At 55.4% G+C, this 17,665-nt stretch overlaps 2 protein-coding genes across 2 annotated transcripts; one reads left to right on the forward strand and one right to left on the reverse strand.

The window, feature by feature from the left end:
* The first annotated feature begins 5,126 nt into the window (after nucleotides 1-5,126).
* Nucleotides 5,127-8,084, forward strand: SRARP (steroid receptor associated and regulated protein). Its single transcript, XM_054691164.1, has 3 exons — nucleotides 5,127-5,138; nucleotides 5,495-5,591; nucleotides 7,660-8,084. The coding sequence occupies exons 1-3, from the start codon at nucleotides 5,127-5,129 to the stop codon at nucleotides 8,082-8,084; spliced, it is 534 nt and encodes a 177-aa protein (XP_054547139.1).
* Nucleotides 8,085-12,272: 4,188 nt separating this feature from the next.
* HSPB7 (heat shock protein family B (small) member 7) lies at nucleotides 12,273-15,981 on the reverse strand. The gene is made up of 3 exons (XM_037498584.2): nucleotides 15,718-15,981; nucleotides 15,077-15,210; nucleotides 12,273-13,944 (listed from the first exon to the last, which is right to left on the reverse strand). The coding sequence occupies exons 1-3, from the start codon at nucleotides 15,911-15,913 to the stop codon at nucleotides 13,765-13,767; spliced, it is 510 nt and encodes a 169-aa protein (XP_037354481.1). The 5' UTR covers nucleotides 15,914-15,981; the 3' UTR covers nucleotides 12,273-13,764.
* Nucleotides 15,982-17,665: the final 1,684 nt, after the last annotated feature.

The following is a 17,665-nucleotide window of genomic DNA, read 5'->3' on the forward strand; positions in this document are numbered from 1 at the left end:
TCCAAATATAACAGTAGCAGCTTCCACTTGTTCAGCGTTTACTGTGTACCAGGAACTGCGTTAGGCGCTTTACGAGCATTATCTCAAATCCTCTCATTAATAATAGAGAATTATTCTCCCCCCTTTTTCTTTTCCTATAACTGGTAAAAGGACAGTGCGACCCTGTACAAAGCCCTCCAGGCCACAAAGAGGGAGGGGCCATTTCTGTCCTGCTTGCACACTATTCTCCTTTTGAAGAAGGGAAAAGGGAGTTTCAGAAAATGTAAACTAGTCGTACACATAGTGGAGAAGTCTCAACTGCAGGGCCCGACTCTATTTTTCTACCTTATGAATCAATCGTAACCCTCTTCCCTACTTAGGGCAGATCCAGGATTTGTCTGGAGTGAATGAGGGTTCCTGAAAACCAACGTGTGCCGGCTTGGACTGTTCCTTTGTGGCCATTTGGGACTTTTCAGCACTTCCAGGCCTTTGACTTCTGTCCACTTCCTCGCAGTTCCTGGGCTTCCTCCTTTAGTTATAATCTTGTTTTCTTTTCTTTTTTTTTAAGATTTATTTATTTATGCATACAAGAGCTGGTGTACGGGCCAGCGATGTGGGGCGCAGGGAGGAGGGGAGAGAGGATCCACCAGAGACAGAATGGGGAACAAAACAGGCAGACTGATGAAATACACTGCTGAGGGGAGCAGCGGGCCAGACAGGAGAGGTCTGCTGCGCCATGTGGGTTGCTCTCTGGCCTGCTGGGGATTGAACTCTGTGCTGGCAGAGGCTGCGGATTGCTTCACACTGTCATGCTTAACCCCTTGCACCACCAGGGAGGCCCTATAATCTTGTTTTCTAAGAGTCGTAATTTTAGTAACAGACTTGCCATTATCTTAACTTCTTTTGCTCTTATGTAATTTTTTTTTAGATTTAAAAAAATTTTTTTGAGATTTATTTGTTTATGCATACAAGAACTGGAGTTCAGGCCAGAGGTGTGGGGGGTGAGAGGATTCACCAGAGCAGAGTAGGGAGCAGAACAGGCAGATCTACTGAAATACACTGCTGAGGGGAGCAACAGGTGAGAGGAGAGGTGTGCTGGGCCATGTGGCCATGTGCTGATTTTCCATCAGCTCCCTGGCGGGAGATAAAACTCGGATAGCTTCATAGTGCTGATGCTTAACCCTCTGCACCACCAGCAAGACCTCCATAATCACCTGTTTCTCTTAAAATAAATCTGCTTAAAATAAATCTAGAAAGAACAGGAGGGATCCTTGTGATGGAAATGTTCTGTGCCTTGACAGTACACTGGTTGTGTATTATAGTTTTGCAAGTGATGGGGTTTAGTGTGTGGGGTTCTTGGGTCCCTCTGAGAAAGATTTTAGCAGATATCCCCATTCATCAGCACACGGCAAGTTTACTGAGGAGAGGAAAGAAAAGAAAAACAAAAGGGGCCTGCATAGACACAGATGGGCAGTCTTTTTCTTTTTCTTTTTTTTTTTAAAGAGGCATGTATTTTTATTTATTCATTTGTTTGTTTGTTTATACAAGCACTGGGTACAGTCAGAAGCGCGGGAGGGTGAGAGAATTCACCAGAGCCAGAGCGGGGAGCAGAGCAGGCAGAAGGCCCGAAATACACTGCTGAGGGGAGCAGTGGGCGGCAGGAGAGGTCTGCGCGCCATGTGGGACCCTCCTCAGGTGCTGGGGAGCAGCCGGGGATTGAACGGGTGCCGCAGAGGCCACGGGCAGCTTCACAACCCAGCGTTCAACCGCTGCGCCACCGGGGAGGCCCACATATGGGCAGTCTTAAAGAACAAAAACTGCATTTTGCCAGGGCAAGAAGTGGTCTTTTATAATGTTCTTCGATGGAATTATTATGGAAAGTACCCCTTTGGGGTCAGATTGGGTTGGTCTTCTAAGACTGGTAATCCTCTCTGGCCCCGCCTCTGGCTGATGATCTTTTCTGACCCCACCTTAGATTCCTGGAAACTTCCATAGTCAGGTTTAGCCCAAGATTCATTAATCACTCTGCCCCCATCTCTGGTGTCTGTCCTTGTGAGACCTTCCATCCTAAACTTTTCTACTCTAAGATTCCATCAGATATATCTCATGATTTTCCATTCATCAGTTGAGAGACATTTGAGTTGGTGGGGACGAGTCATCCTGATTCTGGACACCTGAAGTGACTGCCTCTGCTGTTTGCTTTCCAGATTCCTGAAACTGTTACAGGGCAACCCCAGTGTGGTTGGCCTGACTGTGGATTCTCACCCGCATGCTTAAAAGGGACTTATAATGAGACTCAACTGCAGGTACACACAAAAAGGGTAATAAAGGTTTTATTTACAAAAAGGGGAAATGAAAAAATGAGTAACTCAGGAAGAAAGCGAGAGATAAATTAATGAAAGCGTCCTACCAATTTTGCTGAGCTGGAACCCCAGTAGCATGCTGAAAGCCAGTGAAAAAACAACAGTGAAAATAAACCAAGCCTGGCTGCTTACCTCCACCCTCAGTTCCCTGCAATCCTCTCTTTGGTGGTGATGACATTATGGGATTTGTAGTCCTTGGTGTCTTGGATCTTGCTGTCCTTAACAATTATCCCACCAGGGAGGCCCCCTGTACTAAGTTTTAAGTTAACATAGTCGCTGATTCTGGGGATCAGGGCCTGGAATCATTGGGGGACCATTATTCTGCTATGTCAAATATCTGACCCCTCCAAGGGCTTGGATAGACATTTTTCAATAGGCCCCCCTCAGGCCTCTCTTCAGGCAGGTATGGGAGCCAGAGGCCAATCAAGGTCTGTGAGCTGGGGAGGTCTATTATCATTACTTAAGGAATGCAGATAGCTTTTCTGGAGAGTTGTGAAGGCCCAGAAGGCCAGAAGAAGCTGCAGTTCTTGCCCAAATTGCCTGCCCCTCCTCCCCTAATCAAAGAAGAGATTGTTTTATCCTAAGTTTCAGTCCTTTTCCTAACTGAGTAGCACTCATTGCTTGCTCTTCAGTTTATGATCTAGAAGAATAGAATTTGAGGGGATCTCACCCAGTTCCAGGTTTATCAGTAAACATGTTATCTTTATCAGAAAATCTCATCTTTCCTTTGAAAATAAGAATGAAGCCACCCTTCCTTTTTTTGGCCACCCCCCTTTTTGTCTGCTAGTCTCCCCCTCTTCGTTCTTGATACCTCAGTTTCCAAAATGCAGGATAAATAATCCTGGATAAATAATCCTAACCCACTCCATTCTTTAGAATTTGCAATCTTGTAAATTCTCTATATATGTTATTAAATTTATTGCTTTTCCTTTGCTAACCTGTCTGATGCTGTTTTTTTTTTTTTAAATTTTTTTTATAGAGGCATGTTTTATTTATTTATTTGTTTGTTTGTTTTGTTTATACATGCACTGGTACAGTCAGAAGCGTCGGAGGGTGAGAGAATTCTGCAGAGCGGGCAGAAGGACCGAAGTACACTGCTGAGGGGAGCAGCGGGCGGCAGGAGAGGTCTGCGCGCCATGTGGGACCCTCCTCCGGTGGCCGGGGAGCAGCCGGGATTGAACCGGCCCCGCAGAGGCCGCGGCAGCTTCGCAACCCAGCGTTCAACCGCTGCGCCACCGGGAGGCCCTGATGCTGTTTTTTGATTACTCATGGAGAAGGATGAAGAGCTTTCAGCCTTTCTTACTTATTTATAGAGGTAATATTGTTTCCATTTAATGTATCAATACCAATTTTCCTTTTAATGCATAGTTCTTAATCAGTTCAAACCTGTTGGCTGACTTAAAGGATGCTGTGGATTAAATGTATCCTCCCAAAACAATATTCTGAAACCTAATCCCCAGTGTGATGGTATTAGTAGTAGGGTGTTTGGGAGGTACTTAGCGCTGAGTGGGGAGCCTCAGCTGGGATGAGCGAGTACCCTGGCCCTTCAGGCCACATGAGGATCCAGCAAAAGTGTAACAGGGTGGTCCCCAGGAAAGGGGGAGGTTCCCTGCCCCACCCAAGGGAGGGTGGAGCTGAGCAGGGAGAGGAGAAGCTGCAGAAGAGACTGAGGAAGGAAGGAAGCAGGATGGAGCCTGGAGACCTAGAGGAGGCGCATGGAGCCTAGAGACACGTGAAGAAACTGCACTTGTCTTTTGGTCATGGACTGGGTGACACAGATGTGGGTGAGACCCACGGGGAGGTGACAATGGCAGCTTTTATTTTGATGTCGATTTTGCTCTTTTCCTTTTGGGCTTGTCTGGTTGTTTTTGACCCTTTTTTGTGGGTCTCCACTGGAAGATGTTTTAGACTTGTGGCAGGCTTTGGGGCCTTGTTCTGCGCCATTCCCAGATGGATGGACTTTTACCCACGAGGGGATGGGTAATTTTGGGTGCTTCATTTAGAAACTAGACTTTTTGCCTTACCTGTATTGTTTTCTTATTAAAGTTTTTTTCCATTAAAGTCTCATATGTTTTGTGTTAATGCGGCGGATGGCAAAACCCATTTAGAATAGGCAGGTTTGCGGGGTTTGGGTTGCCCCTCTTCCTGTCCTATAACAGATTTGGCGCCTTGCCCCTCTCCCTGTCCTATAACAAAAGCACAACCTTTTATGAACAGTAAGCACGTCCTCACCAAACACCAAAGTCAGGATATCTTTTAATAAGATTACAATCTAAACCCCCACCCTTTGCCCAGCAGGAAGGTGGGAGGCTTGAATAGACAAGGGAAATTAATAAGGTTGCTATGGGAACCAGGCCAAAAGGCTGATCATTTTGACCATGAATTCGGAAGCAGGGTCAGGACACATTCTGTGTCAAAGGTCAACGCCCAAGACCAGACATCCCAGTACGAACTGGCCCAAACTGACTCCCAACTCATGAAAAGCTCCCTGAAATCAGAATATAAAAAGGAACCTCAACCCCTTCTTCATGCCCAGACCTCTCCTGTCTCACCCACCTTTTCTCTTAGCAAAGTATATTTCAGTAAATCCGCCTTTTCTGTTCTCCACTCTGTCTCTGGTGAATTCTTTCACCCCTGTGCCTCTGGCCTACACCCCGATTTCTCCCACAACAACCAACATCTGCTGGTACCAGAATCCAGAACCAGGAGAAATAAATTTTGGTTAAGGCCCCCAGTCTCTGGCAGCCTGGACAGACTAAGAGTGTGCTGGGTAAGTAGTGATCCATGAATGCTCACGTAGGAATAAAAAGCAAATAGTGATGTAGGCAGGCAATGACTACCTACGGTTTGGGAGACTGAGATCTGGCTGGAAGGTTCCAAGGCCTATCCCAAGTCAGGAAGCAGCTGGAGATGGAAGAAATAGCTTGCCTGGTAGATCTGCCTTCCAGCATTTACTTCACAACAATCCTGTTGACATAACCCGATTGCTTGATCAAAGAATCCCCTAACTGCCCCAGGCCAGTTCCTGTGGCTGCCTTGGAATTCGCTCAGCAGGTCCGGATCCGGTAAAGAGAGAAGACCTGGTGCTTGGGTGGGGAGCAGATCCTGGAGGGGGTGGCTGAGGACCACACTCCCTGCCGGAGTGAGGCCAGGTACTGAGGCTGCAGCAGGTCCCCTCTGAAGACCCCAGGGACGGGAGAGCCAGCCCCAAAGTCATGGACCTTGAGACAGATCTGGGGACCAGCTCAGGTAAGAGGCGGTGGAGGGTCTCAGCCCTGCAGAAAGACTGGCTGAGGGGAGCTGGGGGGATGGGTCAGAGGGCAGAGACCCTCCCCCAGAACTACCTCAAGCGAGGGGTGGGCTTCATTCATTTCCTGTTTTAACCAAGGACCAGAACATAGCTTCCTTATAAACCTGTGTCTGGCTAGGAGCACGTAATGAGGACAAGGGACTGGTTCATTATCTGGGGAACCCAATAAATTCCTTTAGTAAGAGCACAGACTTTGGATTCAGACAGACCCACTGTGGCCCTTGCTTTATTGATAAACCTATTGGCTGGTCCCAGGCTTCTCCCTGTGCTGCATCCTGAACTGGGTAGGGAGGGTTACAGGAGTGAGATGGAGCAGGATCCCCAGGGTGGATGGGAACCGGGTGATGAGGATGCCTTCTAAGGCTGTGCACAACATTCCAAGAGGGTGGGGAGAGTACAGGGCTCCCTAAGGATCACCAACACTTGCACTAGCTGAGCCTCACTTTCCTCACCTGTTAAGGCGGCCGGGGCTTTCCTCTTGGAGGACCTCACTGCTCACAGAAGCCAGTACCCCACAAGCCTGTTGGAAATGCAGTCTCAGCCTCCCACCCCAGACCCAGAATTTGCACGTTAACTCGATGCCCAGATAATGACATGTGCAGTAGAGAAGCTCGGAGACCTGGGCTCGGTTCCCCTAGAGGGCTGGCAGCTGGTCCTGAGGGAAGCCCACCTTCTGGGCCTCCTTGGTGGCCTAGGGGTTAAGTTTCAGCACTGTCACCACTGTGGCCTGAGTTCATGCCAGGCCAAGGAGCTGACCCACATGTTGCAGCAGACCTCTCCTGGGTCTCCTTTCTGTAGTGGTGATGAAGAGCTGGACACAGTCAAATTGGGGGTACTGGCAAAGTAGCCTCACATAGAAGAACTGGGGTGTAGGCCAGAGATGCATGCAGTGAGAAGATTTACCAGAGACAGAGAGGGGAGCAGCGGAAGAGACAAAAAAGGTCTGCTGTGCCCTGTGGGTCAGCTCCCTGGCCAGGGATCAAACTTAGGCCGTAGTGGTGATAGTCCTGAGACTAATCCCTAGACCACCAGGGACGCCCTCTTCAATTTAAATGTAATATACTATCCAGTCTTCATCTTTGTATTTGCACAGCCAAGCACAATGGTTGACACAGAACTAACCCTATGTCTGCTATTTGGTGAAAATTAAATGAGGATTTTATGAAGTCCACACACTAAAACATAAACTTTTGACTTCCCAGTAAACTCTGACATAATTTCCTTCCTTGCCTTTTGTGACACTATTTTTTCCTTACTTTTCTAGCACCTACACCTCCATCACAATCTTTTCCTAGTTGACTTCTCCTGCTAGCTCTGTCCTCAACCTTCTTATCTGCTCATGATACAAGTTCTCTTTGGGTGTTATCCAATTTTCCCATTTATCCGAATAAACAAAGACCCCCGGATTTGCTCATTGGCCTTCAAACACAACATATATTTTAGCTTACCTTTTAGTCTAAAATCCCTTCTCTCTCTCTCTTTTTTTTTAAAGATTTATTTAAAAGAACCGGGGTACAGGCCAGATGCGCGGGAGGGTGAGAGGATTCGCCAGAGAGAGAGGGGGGAACAGAACAGGCAGACTGACGAAATACACTGCTGAGGGGAGCAGCGGGCAAGACAGGAGAGGTCTGCTTCACCATGTGGGATTCTCGCCAGCCCGCCAGGCCCACCAGGATCTAACCCGTGCTGCAGAGGCTGTGGACTGCTTCACAGCATGATGCTCAACCGCCTGCTGCCACCAGGGGAGGCCCTCTTCTTTTTTTGTGTTGACAAATCCCTTCCTACTCTTGACTCCAGCTCCTTTGCAGAGCTCTCCCACAGCCACAGACTCCAAGACATTATCAGCCTTTGGTTGGTTCCTCTTAGATCTCTTACTATTGCAGCACCAACCAGGCAGAGGCCTGGGGCCTTTTCACTACACTTCTTCTCTTGGTGATGTGATGACTTCAAATCTCTCCTCCACGCCATAGCCAGCTCCAACACCTGTGACCTTTTCCTTCCTTCCAGGTGGGAGGCTGGCCCGCCATCCGAAGGCCATCCCCAGGGCTCACCTGACTTTTATGATTGACTGTTCTCGTGGGAAACAGCTCTCCCTGCTAGCACCCCCAGTGCCGCCCCCAGCCCTGAGCCCCTGTCTAGGACCTGCCCACCCTCCAATGAAGACATACATCTTGTTCTGTGGGGAAAGCCAGCCCCATCGGGCCCACGAGGCCCCCCTGCATGGAGGACACTGTGCCCAGGCCCCGGGCACCCTGCCAGCCTTCCAGGGGACTGTGGCTCCGGCTTCGACTCCCGTCAGCCCCCTCTGCCCCCAGGAGGCTCCGGGAGCCAAGGGGAGTCCCTTGAAGACTGTGAGATATTCTGCTTGGGGGACAGTCAAGGGCTCCCTCAAAGGACTCCTCTCTTCCTGTGTCTGTGGGCAGGCGGATTAACTGGGAAGGGCCTGACCTTGGTGGAGGTGTCGGGGGCCAGTCAGTCTGCCCAGGCTGCCGCTCCCAGAGCCCACTCCCTCGTCACAGGCACAAAGCATCCTTTCTGCCAGAGCCCAGCAAAGCTCATTAGATCCACAGACACGCACCTGAAGCAAACACGGTCTCCACGCCCACAGCGCCCTGCTTCCTTCTTCCTCCTCACCACGCTCAGCGGCAGGCTCCCCCACATGGAGAGTAATCCTCCCCTCGGCACATTCCAGCGGCGCATCTTCCACATCCCAGGCCCTGCAGCTGCAGGAGAGACACCACAGCTTCTTGGAACTCACGTTCTTGGGGAGGGGGAAGGTCAGACGGGTACCCGGATAAATAAAGATGGTTCGGGAAACCACGAAATGATGGCTGTGTGGGAACACGGGTGTGCATGTGTGATACAGACACCAGGAACCACATCATACCAACTTCACAGGCTGTGCCGAGGCCTTTAAAGTTTATTCTGAGATGGGGACTGGTGGAAATTGCGAGGAGAGAGTGAATGACTTTAACTTTGGAAAGAATTCCTCTCGCTCTGAGAGACCACAGAAGGCAGGGGAGGAACTTACGAGGCTGAGGCTTAGTCCAGGCAAAGGGCAGTGATGATTTGGACTCGGGGTGGTGACAGTGTCACCGGGATGACCTATACCCACCCACCCCCAGGAAAGCTGGCGTAGCCTCCCGGCTCCAGCGGGAATTTGAGACCCTCCAGGGAAGGGCGAAGTCTGGCTGCACACCTAGGTTTTCACCAGCAGGTGTCGCCCTATCACCAGCCCGAGAGCCTGGGCTCTGGCAAAGGATGGGGAGCAGGGGGCGGGGCGGGGAGGGGAGGGGAGGGAGGGCAGGTTGTCTGCTCACCTGTTGAGCACAGGGCCAGAACCAGGGGATTGGCCACCTAGTGGGGCCCATGTTTTCAGAAATCCAACTTTCATTCTAACTCACACCACTTTCATCTGAATAACGAGCGTTTATGGCAGGCACCGATCAAAAGGACACCAGGATTAAATCAGTGGCACAGGCGTCTGTCACGTCCTCAGTAACAGGAGTGAGATTATGACGACTGACCAGGTATTTCGTGGCACCACACGCCATCTCAATTCATCTCACACCAGGCCCCAGAGGTGGGTATAGGTTTTCCTGTCATTTTAAAGATGAGGAAACCAAGGCACAGAGGGATGCAGGACACCAGCAAGCAAGAGGCAAAGTCCAAACCCAAGCAGCAGCCTGAGGGCAAAGCTGGCTCACTGGGCCCAGCCCAGGGCCTGGCAGTGTGAATGGCAGAGAGCAGCCCTCACCAGAGCGGGCACATAGGCGGAGGACTGAGAGAAAGTTCCAGAAACCAAATGCTCTGTGAAATGGGATAATGATGTGGCAAACATTTGGTATGATGCCCTCTGGGCCAGGCACTGAGCTAAGCTCTCAAGAGAACAGCTCATGTGTGGAGATTTCTGGACCTACTAAACATAGAACTTCCATATGATCCAGCAATTCCACTCCTAAGTATTTACCCAAAGGACACAGAAACATCCATTCCAAAGAACACCTGCACCCCTATGTTTATAGCAGCACTATTTACAATAGCTAAGCTTTGGAAACAGCCCAAATGCCCAAAAATAGATGACTGGAGCAAGAAGATGTGGTACATATACACCATGGAATATTACTCAGCATTCAAAAAGATAAACACGTGCAATTTGCAGCCACATGGATGGCGCTGGAAGGGATCATGCTCAGCGAAATAAGCCAGAAAGAAAAAGAAAAATACCGGATGGTCTCCCTCATAGCAGGAATCTAGAAAACCTAAATAAGGGACCAGGAAAAAGAATAACTATAAGAAAGTGAAAATCAAAATCAACAAACAACTATGAACCAGAGACACTTTTTTGGGGGTGGGAGGGGAGGGATTGGGGTCAGAATGGGGGGGTTGCAATTGTATGGGGAATATAAAAATAAAATTTATTATTTAAAAAAAAAAAAGAGAACAGCTCAGTTTGTCTCTTCCCAACCCTGGGAGGTGCTACCCCGATTTACAGATGGGGAAACCAAAGCTCGGGTTAGTTAAGCAACGGACCAAGGTCACACAGCCAACTTGTGACCGAGCCAGGGCTGAAGGCTTGGACTTCAGATGTTATCTACAAGCCACACTGGAGAAATCGCAGAAACCTGTGGAAAGATTGAACAAGTAAAGACGCCCTTGAACCAGTGAGTGAAAGTGAACAAGTGAGGGTAGTTCTTGTGCGGGCACTTGCCCCGGAGCCTCCGGCCTCACCCTCATCTTCTCCCCACGACAGCTCTAGTCTGCCAGCCGTGCTTCATTCAGGACAGTGTCCAGGGGCCTCACAGCGCCTGGACAGAGGGGTGGTCACGACCTGCGTGGGAGAGAGGGGAGGGAGGGGGATAGAGGGGCAGATTTGGGTCCCGCCTGTTCGGTGCTCTCTGTGCTCAGCAGCCTGTTCTGTGCCCCTCTGGGAGCACCCTAAGGGGCCCCCACCCAAATTCCTGGGGAAGGCTATCACGGGTCCACCCTCTGTAGGGCCTCGGGGGGCAGCAGCTGACCACGCACAGGGAACGAGGCCAGCTGTGCAGTGGCCCAGCTGTGCTGACTGTAAACAGCACCCGGCAGCTCCAGAGGGCTTCCTGGAAGAAGAGGGTCTTGGCCTGGGCCGAGGAACCTCCCAGGTCCTCCTTGCCAAGGGCTCTGCCAAGGCCTGACCTGGGATTCTCCCAGGTCTCCAGCCCTGAAGGGCTGCACCTTTTCAGCTTCCCCAGCCTCTTGCCCAGGCTTAGTCCAAAAGTTGTAAGATAGGCGGACCCCTTCTGGGTTCCCAAGTCGGCGTGGGTGCAAGGGGGCTGCCTCAGCCCCTGGTGGTGAGGGGACTGATCGGGGCTGACCCAGCAGAGTGGCTTTCTGGGACCACCGACTGGAATTCAAATCCCAGCCACTCCAAGCTGGGTGACCTTGGGCCGGCGGCCTGACCTCTCTGAGCCTCCCGTGGGCCTGGGCACACACCTTGCAGGACTGTTGTGGGGCCGAGCAGGGCTGGGGTTTGGCGTCCGCTCAGCCCTCGATGAATGGGCTGCTATAATTACTCCTCGCGCGGGGCCCGCAGCCAGGCCTATATTTAGCCTGGAAAGGGTGGGGGGCGCTGGGGAACAAAGCGCCGCAGTCAGCCCCGGCGCCGGGGGGCGGAGCCGATGAGAGACCGGCCTGCGGGCTCCCCCCGCCCCCCGCCCTCCTCTGCCGCAGGTCACCTTGGCCTTGGGCTCCCTCGCTCGCCCACGCGCCCGGGTCCCCCGCAGGCGCGCTCAGCCCCCGACCCGCAGCCTGGGAAGGCGCGGCTGGAGCCTGGGGAGTATTCAGCGCCTCTGTCGTCTCGGGGAGCACCCCTTTCCCAGTGCGGGCTGCGGGGGGCGGAGGGAGGGGCTTCGCTGAGGTCGGGGTGCCAAGGGGAGCCCGAGCCGGGGGTGGGGGGGAGCGGGGAGCCGGCCCGCCCCTCCCCCGGGCCGCGCGCGCGCCTGAGTGTCGGGCTGCAAATAGCCCAGCGGAATCTGTGAGTCACGGAGGCTGGAAATACCGCGTCTCCTCCGCCCCCCACCTCCCGCCAGCAGCCCGGCAGCCACTTGGGGGAGCCCTGGCACTCCGATTTCAGCAGCATTCGGATGTGTGGGTGCGGCCCCCCTCCAGAGTGCGCCCAGGTGTCCTGAGCCAGCCAGCCAGCCCCCCAGCCAGGTTCCAGCCTGATTCTGCCCCCAGGACTGCCTGGCCCGGGATCAGTCACTCAGCCTCCCTGGGCCTCGGAACTCATCTGGTAGTTGGGTTTCAAGAGAGCGGGTGACTCGGTGCCCGCAGCCCTTGGTGTCCCCACGCCTGGGACAGTGCCAGGCCCCAGCTGGCAGGGGCTGCAATAGGAAGAGACAGTGCAAGGCTTTTTGGGAATAATTCCCAGATTCCTGCGCTGGTGGGTCTGGGAACCAAGGGAGGGGCCAGAGGATACCCACATTTCTGCATGGTCTTGGGTTTTACTTGGGGCACCAATGCCGCCTCCCCCATCTCATGGAAGGTATGGCTGATTATCCTGAGCTTTCCCACCCCTGCCCCCAGCCCCCTCCCTCCCCCATGTGCGAGAACGCCAGGCAGGTGATCTCCAAAAGTCTGATTCAGTTGTTTATTGTGTGTGCAGGGTGCAATGCCAGGATCCCCTCCCTGTCCCAGCCATCCCCTACGGGCCCCAGAATGGCAGGGGTGAAGGGGCACCCCACAGAACACTGAGGGTACAGAGGGCAGAAGCAGGCCCTGCCACTTGCCTCGGGGGGCCTGGCCAACTGTGAAGCACCCCTTACTCCTCGCCTTGCTTCTGTCTGTGGGAGACAGAGGCAGGTTACAAGGGGTGGCTCCCCAGAGTGAGGGCTGACTGGGGGCACCTGCCCTGGAGCAGGCACCTCTCTCTACGACTGAGGCCTGGGCCAGCAGGAAGATGTGGGGGCAGGGTACATAGACCAAGGTGGGCAAATGAGGGGAACTGCTCCTCAGGACACAGAGTGGGGTGTTGGTTTGATGTCTTGGGTTCAAATCCCACCTGCAGTGTGTAGCCTGGGCGCTCATGCTGGACACTGGTTCCCCGTTGATAAAAATGAAGATTGTAAACTGAATGTTAGAATGTTCTGGATCCTGCCTCCACCCATGGTAACGCTTCGCAAGACAACCACCCGTGTGTGTGTGTGTGTGTGTGTGTGTGTGTGTGTGTGCAGAACACACACAGTCTATAGATTCATAGGTTACAGGAAGAATGGGAGGAAACTTGCCACAGGGGAAGACTGGCGAGAAGCTGGGGTCCCACCTGGAGGACCTGAAGCCCCAACCACACTCTTCCACCTGGTGGGGTGGCCTGTGCAGTGGAGGCAGCCCCAGGAGCCCAGGCCTGGGGGTGGGAGAGAGAAGTACCAGCCCCGCCCCTCGGTCTTGCCCGGGGCTCAAGCAGGTAACAGACAGGAGTGCAATTTATCACGAACCGGCTGTATTGGAAAAACCCCATCAATCCACAGACACGCATGGCCCTGCCCTGCGCAGCTGGCTGGCTGGGGGCACCAGGTGGCAGGGGCCTGGTGCTGGTTAGGGGCTTAGAAAGGGGCAGAGAGGAGTTTCCCACCCATCTTGGCTGCCTCCTCTGGCCTGCTGGTGCCCCTAGCCTTTGAACTCAGATGGGGGGCTGCGGCCTAGCTCCCTCTGTCCTTGCACTCCCTCCTTCGGGCCCTGGCCATCCCCCTCCCCTGCCCTGCAGAGGTCCCAGAGACAAAAGAATGTGACTGTCCTGCAGATGATTTGCCCAGAATTCCTGCCTGTCCCAATGCCCCCTCCCCCCAAAGTGGGGTCTCTGGGATGTCCCCTTCCCCACCCCAACCCTCTATTCTGGTTTGAGTAAAAGAGGCCACATCTATCTGGGGGGCGCCATGGGTGAGGTCAGGGCAGTCCCTGACCTGCCCTGGGCAGAGCAGAAGACTCAGTTTTTTGGGGGGATGACCCACCTGGGGTCTGGAAACCGGGGCTGAGACGTCCTGGAAGCTGTCCCGCAGGGGGTCAGGAAAACTTTTCTGGCAGGCCAGGGGGGGACCAGGCAGGGGAGTCGGGGGAGGGCAGGGGGAGGGAAGTCCCTCAGATTTTTATCTCTGTCCGGAAGGTCTGCTGGACATGCTCTGTGTGCGGGTGGCGCCGCGCCCGGATGGTGAGGCTGCCGTCCTCTCGGAGGGCCGAGGTCACCGATGTGGGGTCCACGTCCTCCGGCAGCTGACACTTGTGAGCAAAGGTGTTCATGACCGTGCCATCAGCTGCCAGCTGGGGGAGGGGTCAAAGGTCAGGGCAGGTTGCCCCCCCACCCTTCCCGCACTGTCAGGCCACAGCCCCTGCTCAGCAGGTGCTTCTTCCCAGTCCAGCCCCAGCAGGGCCCCCACATTCCAGAGGGGTCTAGTCTCAGGTGCAGAGGCCTGACAGAGAGGCCAGCCATGGTGGGGGGACAGGCAGAGGTGCTTAGAGGCGCTCCAGTGGTGCCCAAGGATGGGCAAGGGGCTTGGTGGGGGGAGCGCACAAAGAGGAGGCCCTGGGCAGAAGCTGGGCCTTCTGAGCAAGAAGGAGATGGCGCAGAGCAGACCTGTGCCCCCGTGGATACCCGGCTGGTCCCTCCCCCACAACCCAGCCAGCACATAGTGTCCAGAGGAGCCTGTGGTGGCTGAGTCATTGGCGGGGGTGGCAGGGCTGGCACGTGCTGTCGGCTTGTCCCGGTGCCCATAGTCCTTGGTTTCCTTGGCAGGGGTGCCTACGCGTCCAGCTCTCGTGCTCAGGGCAGGAAGCCGGGCCGTGGGGACCCAGAGGAAGTCCTGAGCAGACCTCCTAGACCCCGCAGGCGTTGCTATGGCGCCTTCCCTGTTCAGGACACACCACACCCTCCTCAGAGTGCAGGCCCCGGTGACCCATGGGTGGAGGTAGTGCGGGGTTTGGAGTGTGTGTGGCCAGAACTGCAGGACCTTTGCCTTGGGCCCAGGTCAGGGGACGCAGGATGGGGCAGGGCCTCTGGGCCTAGCGGGGGAGGAAAGCTTGAGGGCTGTCATCTGAGGGAACTCCTCCCACCATTGCCCAGGTGAGCTTCCACCTACCTGCCTGCCCGGAGAGCTGGCCTCACTCAACCACAGCCTCCCCTCTCACCTCCCGCTCTGGTGGCCCCGCCTGCATTCTCTCACCCCTCTCCCATCTCCCTCGGCTCCCTAGAGGAAGGATTCCAGAGCCTTGGAGCAGAGAGAGGCAGAACCCGGTCCCCTGCCCACAAGCTCCAGGAGCAAGGTCTCCAGCTTGCCCCAGGGGCTGGGGAGACACTGCTCAGGGCCCGGGGCCTCAGGATGACCCATGGGAGGGGAGACACCGGGAGAGGGGACAGGTGTGGAGCCTGGGGTCCAGGCGGGGTGGCCAGGCTCACCTTCTCGGCCCGCACCTCGATGTGGTTGTTGGAGGTGGTGACGATGATGTCCTCAGGAGAGAAGTCGCTCACGTCCACCGCAAACTCATAGGCGTCTCCCAGGGTCTTGATGTTGCCGGGCCCCCCGGGACGGGCTGTGGGGAGGACCTCAGTGAGCTCAGCACCCGATGGCAGCTTTGCATCCAGAACCCAAGCTCCATGTCTGGGGGGACGGGGGCCCCCCCAGACCTGATCTCCCCCTCAGTACAGCTGTTGAGCTCCTGGCCAGCATCTCCTCACTCTCACCTCCGCCTTTTCCGTGGGGGGCGTGGGGGTGAGCATGGGGCAATGTCTGTAGCGACCTGCCCCCGCCTGGGGTGTCCCATGCCTCCCACCCCTCCACCCACCCACTGTCCAGCGAGGGCCTGGGTGGCCGATCCCACCATCGCGGACCCTCCCTCCAGCCACGAGCATCCCTTGGCGGCCTGTCTGGTGTCACGGCCACCTCGTCTCTGGCCACATGTGTCTCAGGGGCCACACTCGGTGGCTGCAGCTCTGCAGCACCTGCTCCTGGAGGCCCTGAGCCACGGCGGCTGTCGTGGCGCTCCGGAACAGATGTCCCCTACCTGCGTCTTCCCGCCCCCACAGCCGCCAGCACTTGCCTGGGAAGGCCAGGGGCTCTGAGTGAGGCCGCATGAAGCTGCCAAAGTCCTCAGAAAACATGCTCAAGGCCTTCTCCATGGGTGCGTCCTGGGCCGGGAGGGCACGGGAGGCCAGGGAGGACGAGGAGGAGGAGGACGAAGAGGAGGAGTGGAAGCTTCTCTCCGCTCTGAAGGTGGAGGAGGTCCTGTGGCTCATCCACGGGCGGGCGGCCGGGCCCTGGCCAGGCAAGCAGGGAGGACAGGCGGGGTGCAGGCGGCAGGCCTCTGAGGGAGCTTGCCGGGCCCTGACTGCCGGCGCTTTATAAGGCCCAACAGCCCCTGGGCTCAGGGCCAGCCCCTTGTCTACCAGCTAAATTTAGGCCTCTCTGTGGCCCAGAGGGGGCTGGAAATCTTCTCCAGTGAGACGGCCCCGCTGACAGCCCCACACACGCAGGCCGGTGAGGGCTGAGCTCACCGCTGCATTCCAGGCTGATAACTCTAGCCACAGGGCTTGCGCTCCAGGGTGTGTGTGTGTGGGGGGAGCCATGGGGGGCTTGCCTCAGACCTCGGTGCCCACCCTGAGGCCTCCTGTCTGGTGTTTGTGTCTCTGTCTCCCCCGGCCCCCGGGGATCTCGACGGCCTGTGCCTCCCCTGTCAGATCATAAGGTCCCTGAGGACAAGGTTTGCTTTGGTTCCAGGCCTCCCTGCCCCTCAGTTCTAGCCCTTTCTATGAGGATCTGGGTGGTGGGTGATCAGGATCTCAAGCCCCTGGCGTTGGGCAGGACCAGAATTGCCAGGACAGGTCAGGGGTAGGTGGACCATCCACCTGTTGGGCCCAGGAGGGAGACAAGGGCCCGTTCCCTTGGGGCACAGTGTTTACAGCTTTCTCTTAGGAAAGACTGAGACGGCTCCTGGGGGGCAGTGTAGAAAGTGCAGCTGTCCCCCTGCCAGCTCCCACGGGACCTCACTTAGGCCGGCCCTCCCCATCCCTGACTCAGAACATCCCGGGGGGCCGCCTGAGGCAGGGCTGGGGGTTGGGCCTGACTCAGGGAAGGAGGGGAGATAATTTGGTAATTGTCCTTCAAGTTCTAGAAGGTTATGTTTTGGGAACTGTCCTCTTGACCTCCAGCTGCAGGAGATGCTGGAGACGGCAGGGGGCACGTTCTCAGCTGGAGGCAGAGGGGATTCCAGGAGACAATTATTCTAGCCCTGGGAGGTCTCTGGGCACTGGTTCCTGGCAGTGAACGCGGCAGGGTCCTCTTTGTACCACCCCCCGCACCTGGAAGGGGGTGTTATTCCCGTTTCATAGACAGGGAAACGGAGCCTCAAGGAGGAACTTGCAGCTGGGCTAGTGGCAGGGCCAGGGTGCCAGCCCCACCCTGTCTGACTCTCCAGTGACCAACATACGTGGGTGGACATAGGCTGGCCAAGGCCCGAGCAGCCCCTCTCTGCCATCCGGGTCTCGGCAGAGCCGGGACTGACCACGAGGACTGGGTGCGAGCAGGGAGGCCCCCTGGGGAGGACAGTCCCACTGCGGTTGTCTTTGCCCTATGGGGCCTCTGCCTCCTCCCCAGATCAGCTGAGGGGCCTCCTCCCCAGGGAGGTCCCTGAGTGCTGCAGCCCACCCAGGGGCCCCAGCCCACACGCTCACCCCAGCAGCTGGCTGTGTGACATGGTCTCCCGTGTCTGTGACTTCTCTGCCTGCACCCACTTCCCCATCAGACTGGCAGTTCCTCCAAGGTAGGGGTTCACTTATCCCCTCACTACCATGGGGCCTTTTGAAGGTGGGGACTACTTGTCTTTTGTCTGCCTCTCACAGAGCTTCATCCTTGGGGTGCTTCATTATAGGGGTAATTACTGGTGCTGGTGAGCCATGGAAGGGGGGCGACATAAGGCATGTGGGGGCAAGTGAGGGCCAGGGCAGTGGCTGGAGCAAGAGGTCTGTCATTCCAACAGAGGGTCCTGTCTG

The sequence above is a fragment of the Talpa occidentalis genome, unplaced genomic scaffold (assembly GCF_014898055.3).
Source record: "Talpa occidentalis isolate TD23 unplaced genomic scaffold, MPIMG_talOcc4v2.1 talOcc4.9, whole genome shotgun sequence".
NCBI lineage: Eukaryota > Metazoa > Chordata > Mammalia > Eulipotyphla > Talpidae > Talpa > Talpa occidentalis.

Excerpts from the sequence above, each read along its gene's own strand:
- SRARP (XM_054691164.1), top strand. Across the intron at positions 5,592-7,659 it reads AGATCTGGGGACCAGCTCAG|GTGGGAGGCTGGCCCGCCAT; the intron begins GTAAGAGGCGGT and ends CCTTCCTTCCAG.
- HSPB7 (XM_037498584.2), bottom strand. The coding sequence starts at position 15,913 with ATGAGCCACAGGACCTCCTCCACCTTCAGAGCGGAGAGAAGCTTCCAC. Across the intron at positions 15,211-15,717 it reads AGAGCCCCTGGCCTTCCCAG|CCCGTCCCGGGGGGCCCGGC; the intron begins GCAAGTGCTGGC and ends TCCTCCCCACAG. Across the intron at positions 13,945-15,076 it reads TCGAGGTGCGGGCCGAGAAG|CTGGCAGCTGATGGCACGGT; the intron begins GTGAGCCTGGCC and ends CCCCTCCCCCAG.